This window comes from Fusarium odoratissimum, assembly GCF_000260195.1.
Source record: "Fusarium odoratissimum NRRL 54006 unplaced genomic scaffold supercont1.25, whole genome shotgun sequence".
In the NCBI taxonomy this organism is placed as follows: domain Eukaryota; kingdom Fungi; phylum Ascomycota; class Sordariomycetes; order Hypocreales; family Nectriaceae; genus Fusarium; species Fusarium odoratissimum.
Genome location: NW_022158778.1, coordinates 211,812 through 223,478, shown reverse-complemented (window position 1 = coordinate 223,478; position 11,667 = coordinate 211,812). Strand labels below are relative to the sequence as shown.

The window sequence follows — 11,667 nt, the reverse complement described above, 5'->3', positions numbered from 1 at the left end:
TAAGAACCACTGTAAGTCATTGTGGGGCATCCTCAGCGTCCGGAGTTTGGCCGATTCACCCTGAGCCGGGCATGATGAAGACTCGGACCAGAAGTCACGAAACCCGAATATTTCTCTATTGACAGATTCTGAGACTCAAGGGTAGCATCTCGGTGTGACCCCCTCGCTCACTATGGCGACACGAAAGTGTCTGAACCCGCTGATAAAGGCACCAAAGTCAATTGCCAACTCAATCTGTCACCAATGTCAACGATCTTTCGTGACAACACCAGCTCAATTGGCTGGTCACAACAAGTGGTCCAAGACAAAACACATCAAAGCTGTAACTGATAAGAAGAAGATGACTGAGAGATCTAATTTCACCAAGACAATTGCTATGTATTCAAGAAGTAGGCATCACTGTGTGCGTGTTTACGGCCTGAGGGTTTTTCTAATATTCGATAGTGTATGGAGATGATGTCAAATTCAACCCTCAACTGGCCACTGCAATAAACGCTGCAACAAAAGGTATATATGCACAGTAGTCTTTAGTCCGGATTTGTGTCTGACTCTTGGTGTTAGCGAGTATACCAAAGAACTTAATCGAGGGCGCAATTGCACGAGGTCAAGGTCGTTCAGCCACAGGCGCACAGCTCGAGTCTATGTCTCTGGAGGTCCTCATGCCCCCTGACATTGCGATGGTCATCGATGCTGAGACAGACAATAAGACTCGGACTCTTCATGACCTGCGCCTCGTGGTGAAGAAGGCCGGTGGAGTGGTTGGGTCAACAACCTTCTACTTTACAAGACGTGGTAGAGCTGTTTTCAAAGCCGAGGAGTGCGGGCCGTCACTCTCAGATGTTCTGGACGAGGCGATTGAGCACGAGGGATTGGAAGATGTCGAGGAACTGCCAGAGGGTGACTTCTTGGCTTGGACCCAGCCAAACACGTTGACAGCCATCACTGAGGCCCTGTCTAAGAAATTTGAGCTTGAGATTCTCGACTCAGACATTGTCTGGGCACCGAACGAGGACACAAAAGTCAGCATTGACACCACAGAGCAAGCTAATGCTCTCGACATGCTCTTCAACGGACTCAAGGAATATCCCGAAGTCAGAGCCATTTATGCCAATGTACGTCAGGGAGCTGTAGGGGACGAAGAGTGGGACAAGGTTGAAAGAAACCTGGATGTATAAAACATAGAACAGCGATGAGTTTGTAACAATTTTGTACGATGCTGTATTTTGCCCATACCAACAGAGGGGGAATATTTCCAATGCCTTCCAAACGCCATGAATACATCGTTAATGCTGCCGTTGCCGAACCCTCTGGCTAATAATGTACATGCTTGAATCCGATTCGCTGGGCTTCAGGAATCGGGCTGGTCATTCTCGGGCTGCTGTGCTGCTCTTTTGCGTTCCTCTTCAAGCTTTTTGGCCTGTCGGAGCTTTTGTCGCGCCACGATGCGGTCATACTCGGCTTTGATCTCGTCTCGGTCCTTGGGGATCTTGTTGCACTCTTCGGGCTTGGGCCAGAAGCCAGGTACGGCGAAGCGGTTATCGAGGTTGGTGCCAAAGTAGAACATGATTCCGATAGGAAACATGATATACGTGCCGAACTGCGGACATGCCATGTCAGTGTCTTGTTCGCAACTCGTCATCGTCTTCAACAGAGCCACTTCGAAACACATAAAACTATGCTGCGGGAACATAACATAAACATACCTTGAACACTTCGAGGTTAAGACCACCCATTTTGAATGTCGTTTTCTTTGGCACCTTCTTAGGCAATTGAGTTGATGCTGAGAATGGAGGCAAAATGTTTGTCATGCATGACGGGATGATGCTTTCTAGACACATACCCCCGGTAGAGCGTTAGAAACTAGGTACCCCGCTATGAAAATCAGATCACGATGATTGGTAGCTTTCATGTGAGCTGATGCAAGCTATTTCTTGAGACATCATGATACCAAAACTACCCAAAGACCTACCTATACAGAAAACAAAGATTCATATTAGGATATTCCCATGAGATTTTGCTGCTTTCTCGAATGTCTTGGCCAACCATTCCCTCAACGAAGAGGTATATATAACGTTTTCTAATCGTATATCATCCTTAATCCACAGCCCACCACCTGTGCGTATATATATATATATATAAATATGTAAACTCCTTATCGCAATATGTTCAACGCCAACAACGAGCTATCCAGAATTCCAGGCCCAAGACCTTGACGTATGCATAAGATCCCCAAACTCCTTGTGGTACAATGTATTCTTAGCTTAGCCTCGGACCACCAGCCCTTGCCTTTTGAGCTTCTTCCATCATCAGGCGTTCCGTGAAACTGCGCGGGGTGCCAGAGAAGCCGGTATTGGCGACGCTGGCGCGGAAGCTGCTTAGATCTGCTTCATCCATGCCGCTGCGTCCGTCCAATCCCCCAACAAACGTATTGAAGTGCCCTAATGAGGCAGCCTGAGCATGTACTTCGGGATCACGAACGACAGGCATGACTACTGGCCGTCCTTTGTATGATCCCACAGAACCAGCTTGAAATCGGGCCGCGATTGGTGTCGTCGGCCCTGAGCCAGGCCTCTTGGTTATGTGTACTGCTGGTGAAGTTGCGTATAGAGACTGCTCAGTCTCCGGTACATCCGGCAAGTCAACTTCGATATCCTCCTCGACCGCAAGGGGGTTTGGTTTCGATTTGGGCTTTGGCGGCGCAGATAAGCCGCCGCCTTCCTCAAAGTGAAAAAGCTCGTCTTCCTCATCTAAGTCTTCGTCGACGGCTCCCAGTTCGTTGTGAGTACCAGAACTTGGAGCTTTAGTAGGTGAAGCTGGGCTTGCATCATGGCCACTGGCCTGGCTCTCCTCGGGGATTCTGTTCAAAGATGGCGATGCAGGAGCTTTCTTATTGGTAAAAGATCTAGGTTTCGCCATTGAGAGAAAGTCGTCATCGGATGAATCCTGGTCCTCGTCTGGGTCCTCACTTACGCTCCCCAACGTGCGTTCGATCCGAACAGATTCTGGAACGTGGCGTGGCGATGGCGGTTCCGGTGCAATAATAATCGGACTGGCCCGTTCTTCTGACGGAGATTCAGAAATGCTTGCATATTTCTTGTCCTCTTCACCGGAGCTTTGATCTGGGTTTGAATTAACCTCGGTCCACACTCCTTCCTCCAACGGCGCCCTAGATAGTGCTCTCAGTGCTTCTGAAGATGAAATCTTTCGGGGCGGTGGTAGGTCCTCCAGGTCATCGTCGAGCATAGATTCCGCGCGAGGCTGGTCGGTGGATGCGGCAGACGCTGCGGGGGGAATCATGGAATCGGTAGGTTGTGGTGATGCTGTAGGCAAGACCTCTGCTCCCATGACATCAAAACGCACACGTCTAGGACTCTGTGGAGGTTTGGAACTACTTGAAGACCGTCGTAGGGCGCTCCGTGGTGTTTTCGACTCGCTTCGATCCGAATGGCACGACGAGACTGTATCATTGGTTGAGCGGCGAATATGACCTGGCCGTCCAGGCGAATGAGGCACTACCGGCAAGGCATTCTGCAGTTGGTCAGTGCCGTTATTGGGTTTCCTTCCTGTCTCAATGGCTGAGTGTTGCTTCTCGTCTGCCTGGATGCTCGGGTCAGGCAACAACATGTCGAGAGGAGGAGTGTGGTTATTTGTGAGGTGAGGAGAGGTAGTCGGTCTTGGAGGAGAGCCCTCTAGCAGGGGAAGGTAAAAGAGCAATTCGTGATGTCGATCGCGGGGGCTGCCTGGAGGCTCTGCGGCTCCCGATCCGGAGGTAGCGACAGTGGCCGGCGGGGAAAAGTGGCGTTGAGTCGATTCAAGTGGTACAGTTTGTGAGTCAGCTGCAGCTTTATTAAGGTCCAGATCCAGACTTGTGAGGACTGAGCTGAGGTCTGGGTATTTGGGTAATGACTGGGCTATGGACTGGGCAACATTGGAAGCGATGTCGGGTTGTGTGTCTCGGAGCAGATCGTGGTAGTAGCGCAGGAAATCAGCTGCCACCTCGTGGCGAAAGGTGTGAACCTTGTGCTCGAGCTCTGAGAGCCTCTGAGAGAGGCTATTGACAAGGCTTGCCTCATCCATAGTCTACTCGTATACCTACAGTACTGTACTCGTAATGCCTTGAGTTTTAACAGGTTCCTCCAGGCGAGCTAAGACTAGACAAAGAGGGATGTCTCGGTATGCGCATGACGCAACAAGCTCGGGAAAGATGTTTGCCTTGCCAGAGAAGGGGATTTTTATGAGTGACGGCACGTGAAGGATTTTGCAGGATTGTGAGTAGTAAGGGCGGGAGATAGGTAAATCAACGTTAGAATGGGGATTTTGATTTTGACGGCGACGACGCCGTGGGCAGACCAAACACAAATCGAGGTTTGGGGGGATGATAGTGCGAACATTGGTACGCCTAACAGCGGCCCTGGTTCTAAGTCTGGCTAGACCATTCTAAAACTCGACATACAATGGGTCTCGATCAATCTCTACCTACTTATGTCTCCAACATTTTGACAGCCCAGAAAGAACATGATGAATCAAACGAATGGATGGATAGATACGATATTAGATGAGTGAATGATTCGACTGCTATCCGTCCTACTGCAATTCGCCAATTGACGGCTAGTTATATGTTTTACTCAATGGACGAACTGGTTGGTCTTCTCTGACTTCGTCAGCTCTGATCTAAGGTTATAGTAGCTCAGCCAAACAACGATTCTTTGTCCTGACTGGCCGGTTCCGGACACTTATTGCGACGATCACTTTTCTACACAACATCTGATCCAAGCATAAGACACGCCTGAATACATGTATAAGTACCTTTCCCCTGCTGCCCTGGAAGCATTCGGCCAGTTCGATTGGGTATGTTGGGAAAAAAAGAACCCCGCCGGTTAACCCCGTTATCCAAACACCCATGACTTGCACCTTGTCACAGTCAGTGCGGGTACCTCTCCAGCTATCAGCTGCAGTTATCTGTTTCGTCATGTTATATGAAAATTCTCCTGTGAAAAGATCGATCGAATCCAACTCGGAACTTTGATTATACAGCACCCTCAGAAATCTCAGCCAGTTGCACAGGAGCCATCTTCAGGCTAGTCCCAAGAATCCTTGCTCTCATTACCTAAAAAGGCAGGTCTACGGAAATACAATATTCCTCAGAGACATAACTCTAACCTTTATACAATCCGTCAGTCTGGATCATAACAAGATGTCCATTGCAAGCATAGCGATGAAGGTTCGGAAAGAGATGAGAAAATGGTGCGCTGAGGTCAACGCACAGTGGACTCAGGTCCCATTCCGGGTTTGTTAAAGCCTTATTTCCTATAGGTAAGTATAGGTACATCAGACGACCGCTTAATCTTGAAGCCAGTTTATCAAAACATTAAAAGAGGTATTTTACTATTCAACTCGACATACATATACAACGTTCACATTACTAGCCACGTCAATTTTGTTGTTCTTGAGCCCGGTTTCTGTCCTAATAGGTGATCGTAATTGTATGTAATAAGCTTCTTCTCACAACGATTCAGAATGTCGACTCGCTTGAAATACCAGGTTTCTACGCCACACAGTTACCAATGCATAGGTAGTATCAACTCAGGTGGGATAATATTCTAATCAGTTCGCACACTCATTGCTTTACATAAACCATAATAGCGGATTATGAGTCCCTCAATACGTTTTATTGGTTGTCATCCATCGCAAATACTATATTATAACACTTCCTGGCGACCTTACACCGCCTTCTTGTTTAGGAACTTGGGACATATTTTGCCGTAAATAATCCTGGAGCTCTACAAGCACTGACTGACCTGAGCTCTCCGCAATTCCTCAGGTACCGACCTAGATGCCCTAGTAGCCAATACTGCATTCGACTCGACGACGGCATCATACCTTGAGCGACTTCGAGATACTTGACTATATAATACTTCTCCCTTGGTAGCGCCTGAATAGCAGCCATGTCAACAATAACCCCCGATGCGCTTCAGTCAGGACAGCCGCCCGTCATTCCCCTGTCCTTCAATGGTAACCAACCCGAAAAGGTGACGCTCTACCCACTGTCGAACTACACGTTTGGAGTCAAGGAAACCCAGCCTGAAGAGGACCCATCAGTCATCGCTCGTCTCAAGAGACTCGAGGAACACTACACGGAACATGGGATGCGCCGCACTTGCGAAGGCATTCTCGTCTGCCACGAGCACAACCACCCACATATTCTGATGCTGCAAATCGCCAATGCCTTTTTCAAGCTCCCCGGAGACTACCTGCGCCCCGAAGACGATGAGATTCAAGGCTTCAAGTCGCGGCTGGACGAGAGACTGGCGCCTGTCGGCCGCTTGGGAGAGGGTGAGGAAGCTGGTGACTGGCAAGTGGGTGACTGCCTTGCTCAGTGGTGGAGGCCTAACTTCGAAACGTTCATGTATCCGTTTATCCCGGCGCATGTGACGAGGCCAAAAGAGTGCAAGAAGCTCTACTTTATTCAGTTGCCCAAACAAAGTAGGTCAACCGATCATCATTGAGAAACTAGATACTTATTCTTTTCGTAGAGGTTCTAAGCGTTCCCAAGAACATGAAGCTTCTGGCCGTTCCTCTATTCGAACTCTACGACAACACTGCCCGATACGGCCCACAGCTTTCTGCAATTCCCCATCTTCTCAGTCGATACAACTTTGAGTTCGTGGACGAGAATGGCAACGTCGTCGCTGCCACACCAGGGTCTGCCGCGCCAGAGGGCTATGTTCCATACACAAAAGTCTTGGCAGGCGCCGATACGGACATGAAGGAGGAGAATGGAACAAGCTGATCCCCCTACAGGACCGCGGAGACACGGCGATGGTGTTCGGCGTTTTTGGTTGTTTGCTCGTATAGGAAGGACGTGTAAAAGCTCGAGTCTAGGTTTTCTCTTTTCTTTCCCTTTTCTATACATCTAGGTCCCACTTTTCTGTGCATCTCACTCAAGCCTTTTCCCCCTGGATAGTTGCAACGACCCGTCTCTGGTGGCGAGCGGCACGGAACTCAAGGTACCAGATTCCCTGCCAAGTTCCTGTAGCCTAGGTATGGCGATATCAGTCACTTATGGCCGAGTTAAAAATTGGCTGGCACTTACAAGCTTTCCATCCTTAATGGGAATAGTAACGCTCGCCCCAATGAGTGCAGACTTGATATGGGCAGGCATGTCGTCTGGGCCCTCGGCACTGGCAGCTGTCAATGTCTCCTCTTGCGACTTATACGCAAAGCACTCACTCATGACGGTATAGAGCCTCTCCCTTGGGTCCTTCAGCTGGCGCGATTCTGTCAAGAGCATCGCTCATATCCTCTCGAACATCAGAGTCCCCTTAGTTTTCTCATATCAGCATCAAGAGCTCTCCGGGCCCGTATAATTCAGCTTACAGTTCTCGTTCAAGCTCAAAGCACAACTCGTGTGTTGAACGAAAAGGTTCAAAAGGCCGACCTTGTAATCCCGAATTTCGGGAAGTGAAGACACAACCTGATCAGTTATGAGGTATGATCCCCGTGACTTAGCAGGAAGGGTGAATTGCTTCTGAAAAAAGCTCATGGTTGTTGCCGTCGAACGGTCTATCACTGGAGGGGCAGTTGAGCGGGGTTGAGGGGATCCTGATAATCCAACAAGGCTAAAAGGCAGTGTCCAGAGATAGTGAAACAGACCAGGGAACAGAGAGATTACAAGTAGTAAACAGAGAAGCACTGGTGTCGTTGCAGAGTTGAGACGTGATGTTTGAAGCTGAGGCATAGTTTAGAATCGTGCTTGAAAGCAAACAACCGTCATAGTGGGGCCGGAGTTGGACTCTATGGGTCTCTTTCTATCCGTTTGTTTCAAGCTCCTCTTTAGCCAATTACAGCGCACCATTTATAATCCCTTCTAGGTAGTTCCCTTACACACTATCGCCGGAGGTAGGCAAGCATCACATTCATTTAGATAATGTGAAACAGCAGCATAATTCAGGATCCGAACGCTTCAGTGGATATTTGTGATAGTTCTTAACAACATGTTGAATCGATGGTGATTTTGACATGCCATCAGAGCAAATAGACATGAAGACCGCACTAGGAAAGCTGTCGGTTTGTTCTTTCATTGTATTCGCGGAGTATATACAGAAGTTTGAGTTCTCCATTCAGAAACATCACAGTACACGGACCCCTTTTGCCTCTAGCACATGTCTAGATAGTGATCCAGATAGCAACCCTCCCTTTCCGGTCCTATCGTTCGATGCTGATTATGACAGAGGGTAAGAAGTCTCTGGGAGGGATTCGAGATGGGTGCGGTGGTGTTCGTGGGCCTAAAATATAGTATCAGTATTGACAAAGCATAAATTGCTAGGGGTGTTTCGTACGAAAGGTAGGCCGCAGTAGCCACAAACAGCAATCTCGGGCTTGTCGGTGTTGATGAAGACTCTGGGATGACCCTCGGGACCACCACCACCATTGCAGGCAACAATGCGCTCGTGCGTCCATGTAACGGGTTGCTTGTGAATCATCTCAATGGCGGCCTTGGGTTGAGGCTATAACACAGTTAGCTAATTTGATATTCCATCCTAGCTCCCTCGCCTCGGTTGTACCTGAAGATCGAAGTCGGTCTGCTCGAAACGGGGGCCGGTCATGGCCTGAGAACGTGGTCTCTGGCTACGGGACCAGACACCGACGCGGTTGGGAGCTTGGTTGATCTCGACAGGCTTGTTCTCGTTGACGGGGGCGGGGGCAGTCTCGTTAGTTTTGGTAGAGACAGCAGCCTCGAATTGCCGAGCGGAGGTGGTAAAGGCGCGCTGGGAGAGGCGCGCACTGCGCGCAAAGACTCCAATTGCTCTCAATTGAGACGTAGCCATTGTAAATTCGTCGATTTCCCGGTGTGCGGATCGAGTCGTCAGTGTCGGCGCTGAATGATCTTCCCGTGGATGTGAGGCATTGAACTTGCCTGGTGATGATTGCAGCCCCGGATCCCTGGTTTATCCGCGACCGAAATATTTTTGTTCTTCTAGACGGAGGTAATGCGCCTGGGTAAGGAACATCGCGTTTTGCGATAAACACGGTTTTTTTGCCCTCTTGTAATCGAATCACTACAAGAGTTTGTAAATCGATCTTCATGAATTAACTTAATACACAGGGCCGTTTTCTTCCCTGTAGCTATAGCCTCTCCACGTGTTTGCGCCACCGGAGCTTTTCCCACTCGAATTATACTACATCACCTACGAAGCGTCTTCGCAAATATAATAATCGTTGACACGAACATTCATCATGGCGCCCGAAACACCACGAGCAGTCTCTTCGAGACTTCTTACTATGAAGTTTATGCAACGGGCAGTGGCCTCAGAAAACTCGTCCCCGGATTCAGAAACACATTCATCCAAGAAAAGAAAGACTGGACATTCCCCAGCGGCGGGTCGCCTTGACCTGAACATTGACCAGGCTGCAATCAAAGCCGCTCTTGATGCACAAGAAACCAAACGACAAGAGGCCCTGGAGAAGCATGTTGGGGCCGACACACATTGGGTTCTTGACAACCCATTTGCTGGGTTAAAAGCTGCAAGTCAGACCAAAGCACCTCTCAATGTCGTGTATGTTGGGTATGGTGATATGGATTCATCTAATGATTCAGGCGATAATGAGGACGTGCCGAGAAACGGGCGTACTTCAACAAATAGCTTCAAGAAGGCGGCGAACCAGGCATGTCGATCACTATGCTGTGATAGATAGGACCAAGACTGCTGACTGACCGTGACAGAAACCAGAATCCCAGAAGACATCAGACAACGAGAGCGAGAGTGAAGATGAGGACTCAGACGACGCAAATACACCGGCGCATGGACAAAAGCGGAAGCCATCCAGTGATAGCCCAAGCCGTTCACGCTCCCGTTCCCGGTCACGGCCAACTGCAGAGAGTGCCAAAGCCAAAGAATTCCGGGATAAGAGGAAGAAAAAAGAGGTGAAGCTAAGCAAGCCAACATCAATATCCTCTGGTGGTGGTATTTCCTCAGGAGGCGGGAGCCAGTTCTCACCTGCTGGAAAAGCCATGACCTGCTACAAGTGCCACCAGACTGGTCACAAAGCTGTCGACTGTCCTAAGAGGGGTCAAATGGCGCACATGTATGATTAGACCATATCAAGTCCATGGGGATGTATTTACTTGATGTCATCTGCGAATTTGACACTCTGCATCATCTCTGACCCAAGTCTGGAGCTCCTTGGTATATACAGGAGGACGCTACCTATTTGCCCATTCCCACATCATTATATACCGGGGCCAGGCGAAATGGGGGCAAGCCAACAAGGTTAAGAAGTGAAGGAAGTGGGAAAACGAAGATTCTAGCATTGTATATCGCACAGCAATTATCGCAAATGCTGAGCAAACCCCTTTAATAGCGACTGTTAGACAGCAGCTTCATGGGTACTAAAGTGCATCCCCTGAGCAAAGGCAGGAAAGCCATAATAATTTGCCGATTTTCGTGATTAAGGGCTTGTTGGACACAAGGGATACAGGGGCGACTTGCATTGAGCTTGTACCATGTGCACCCAAGGTATGTGATGTATACTCCTGAGACTGCAATGAGATGCAGCCACTATTACTACGGTATACAATCAGTGAATCACTATGGTACATACATGGACATTATTTACCCATACTACTCAGAATCTCTACCAACTGATCAGCCGATAATTGGTGTTAATGTCAAATTAAGGCCGTAGTATCACGTATACAGACAGCCAATAACACTGTTGCACTGGCAACTTTGAGATGAGGCTCAGGACTTCTGTGATGTTAGGCAAATTGCCCAAGCAGAACAGCGATCGATATATGTAGCGCTGTGCTTACAACTCCGTGGATGGTGATACGGAAGTGATTGAGATGCCGAGAAGGATAATAAATAGCCTCTCATTTCACCCGTACAATCTCATCTCTTCCAATTTACACAAAATTTAGATCCGTTTATATATTCCAAATATCATCCGGGAATTTGGGCCCATTTAGCACCATACTTTATTAATTACCGACCTATTGGACGGCACGACATTGAACATAAGTTGAAATTGGGCAAATATTTGACCAGCAAGGTGGCCGCTTCATGTTACTCATCAAAGGAAGCAACATATGCAAGCAGCATACGAATCCGGAAGCTAAGGAACAATATCTAATTCTAGCGGCAACGGTGGTGCTCTATTTGACGCCTCACAGATACATACAGGTTGGAGTAGTCTGCACTCCTCGTGAGTTTTTTCTCTTCTTTGTTCATAGCCTCCAGGGAGCAAGAAAACCTCTGATGTTAAACGAGAGTGCAAAAAAAAAAATTATTACTCAATCTAAGGTCTATCAAATCTACACCAAATGATACTAAATTTATTCAAGTCTTTTTGTCGTTTAGGATAGAGATGCTAGGTTTTCTTGCCTCCCCTTGATCACTTCTGTCCTATTCCAGTCAGGAACCCGACAGGGACCTTTCGGAACTCTAGGTAATGGAAGGTAGTTGATGTATTGGATTGGTCGGACGCCTAAGGATCTGCCGCGACCAGGGGTCACCATTCACAGTTTTTGATACCACAGAGTAGAGATCCGACTTATTGAGCATTTGGAAGACGAAAGAGAACAGTCTTATTTATTTCAGCCCATGTTCGCGAATCACTGAGCTTCTATGTCAGCATAAGAACCCCGAGAGGAGCGTTGCAAGAAAC

General features: G+C 48.4%; 7 protein-coding genes across 12 annotated transcripts; 3 read left to right on the top strand and 4 right to left on the bottom strand.

The window, feature by feature from the left end:
* The first annotated feature begins 8 nt into the window (after nt 1-8).
* Nucleotides 9-1,312, top strand: FOIG_12174 (uncharacterized protein). The gene is made up of 3 exons (XM_031212973.1): nt 9-389; nt 445-507; nt 562-1,312. The coding sequence occupies exons 1-3, from the start codon at nt 173-175 to the stop codon at nt 1,173-1,175; spliced, it is 894 nt and encodes a 297-aa protein (XP_031057269.1). The 5' UTR covers nt 9-172; the 3' UTR covers nt 1,176-1,312.
* Nucleotides 281-1,934, bottom strand: FOIG_12173 (uncharacterized protein). Its single transcript, XM_031212972.1, has 2 exons — nt 1,704-1,934; nt 281-1,597 (listed from the first exon to the last, which is right to left on the bottom strand). The coding sequence occupies exons 1-2, from the start codon at nt 1,836-1,838 to the stop codon at nt 1,349-1,351; spliced, it is 384 nt and encodes a 127-aa protein (XP_031057268.1). The 5' UTR covers nt 1,839-1,934; the 3' UTR covers nt 281-1,348.
* Nucleotides 1,935-1,946: 12 nt separating this feature from the next.
* FOIG_12172 (uncharacterized protein) lies at nt 1,947-4,413 on the bottom strand. The gene has a single exon (XM_031212971.1). The coding sequence runs from the start codon at nt 4,075-4,077 to the stop codon at nt 2,257-2,259; it is 1,821 nt and encodes a 606-aa protein (XP_031057267.1). The 5' UTR covers nt 4,078-4,413; the 3' UTR covers nt 1,947-2,256.
* A 421-nt stretch (nt 4,414-4,834) lies between these two features.
* Nucleotides 4,835-7,840, top strand: FOIG_12170 (uncharacterized protein). The gene is made up of 3 exons (XM_031212967.1): nt 4,835-5,115; nt 5,179-6,483; nt 6,534-7,840. Exons 2-3 carry the CDS (start codon nt 5,946-5,948, stop codon nt 6,788-6,790), a joined length of 795 nt encoding a protein of 264 aa, XP_031057263.1. The 5' UTR covers nt 4,835-5,115; nt 5,179-5,945; the 3' UTR covers nt 6,791-7,840.
* Nucleotides 6,448-7,782, bottom strand: FOIG_12171 (uncharacterized protein). Of its 3 annotated transcripts, XM_031212968.1 has the most exons (4): nt 7,378-7,763; nt 7,231-7,321; nt 7,094-7,181; nt 6,448-7,037 (listed from the first exon to the last, which is right to left on the bottom strand). In XM_031212968.1, the coding sequence occupies exons 1-4, from the start codon at nt 7,736-7,738 to the stop codon at nt 6,942-6,944; spliced, it is 636 nt and encodes a 211-aa protein (XP_031057264.1). In that variant the 5' UTR covers nt 7,739-7,763; the 3' UTR covers nt 6,448-6,941. The 3 variants fall into 3 exon arrangements, with proteins under 3 accessions (XP_031057264.1, XP_031057266.1, XP_031057265.1); XM_031212970.1 differs by having other exon boundaries at nt 7,094-7,321; nt 7,378-7,782; XM_031212969.1 differs by having other exon boundaries at nt 6,448-7,181; nt 7,378-7,782.
* A 96-nt stretch (nt 7,841-7,936) lies between the features above and the next one.
* FOIG_12169 (NADH dehydrogenase (ubiquinone) Fe-S protein 6) lies at nt 7,937-10,369 on the bottom strand. 4 transcript variants are annotated; one of them, XM_031212966.1, is made up of 5 exons: nt 10,127-10,354; nt 9,999-10,061; nt 8,565-9,931; nt 8,340-8,507; nt 7,937-8,285 (listed from the first exon to the last, which is right to left on the bottom strand). In XM_031212966.1, exons 3-5 carry the CDS (start codon nt 8,826-8,828, stop codon nt 8,223-8,225), a joined length of 495 nt encoding a protein of 164 aa, XP_031057262.1. In that variant the 5' UTR covers nt 8,829-9,931; nt 9,999-10,061; nt 10,127-10,354; the 3' UTR covers nt 7,937-8,222. The 4 variants fall into 4 exon arrangements, with proteins under 4 accessions (XP_031057262.1, XP_031057260.1, XP_031057261.1 ...); XM_031212964.1 differs by having other exon boundaries at nt 9,999-10,369; XM_031212965.1 differs by having other exon boundaries at nt 8,565-10,061.
* FOIG_12168 (uncharacterized protein) lies at nt 8,968-10,643 on the top strand. The gene is made up of 2 exons (XM_031212962.1): nt 8,968-9,666; nt 9,725-10,643. The coding sequence occupies exons 1-2, from the start codon at nt 9,238-9,240 to the stop codon at nt 10,094-10,096; spliced, it is 801 nt and encodes a 266-aa protein (XP_031057258.1). The 5' UTR covers nt 8,968-9,237; the 3' UTR covers nt 10,097-10,643.
* The last annotated feature ends 1,024 nt before the right edge of the window (nt 10,644-11,667 follow it).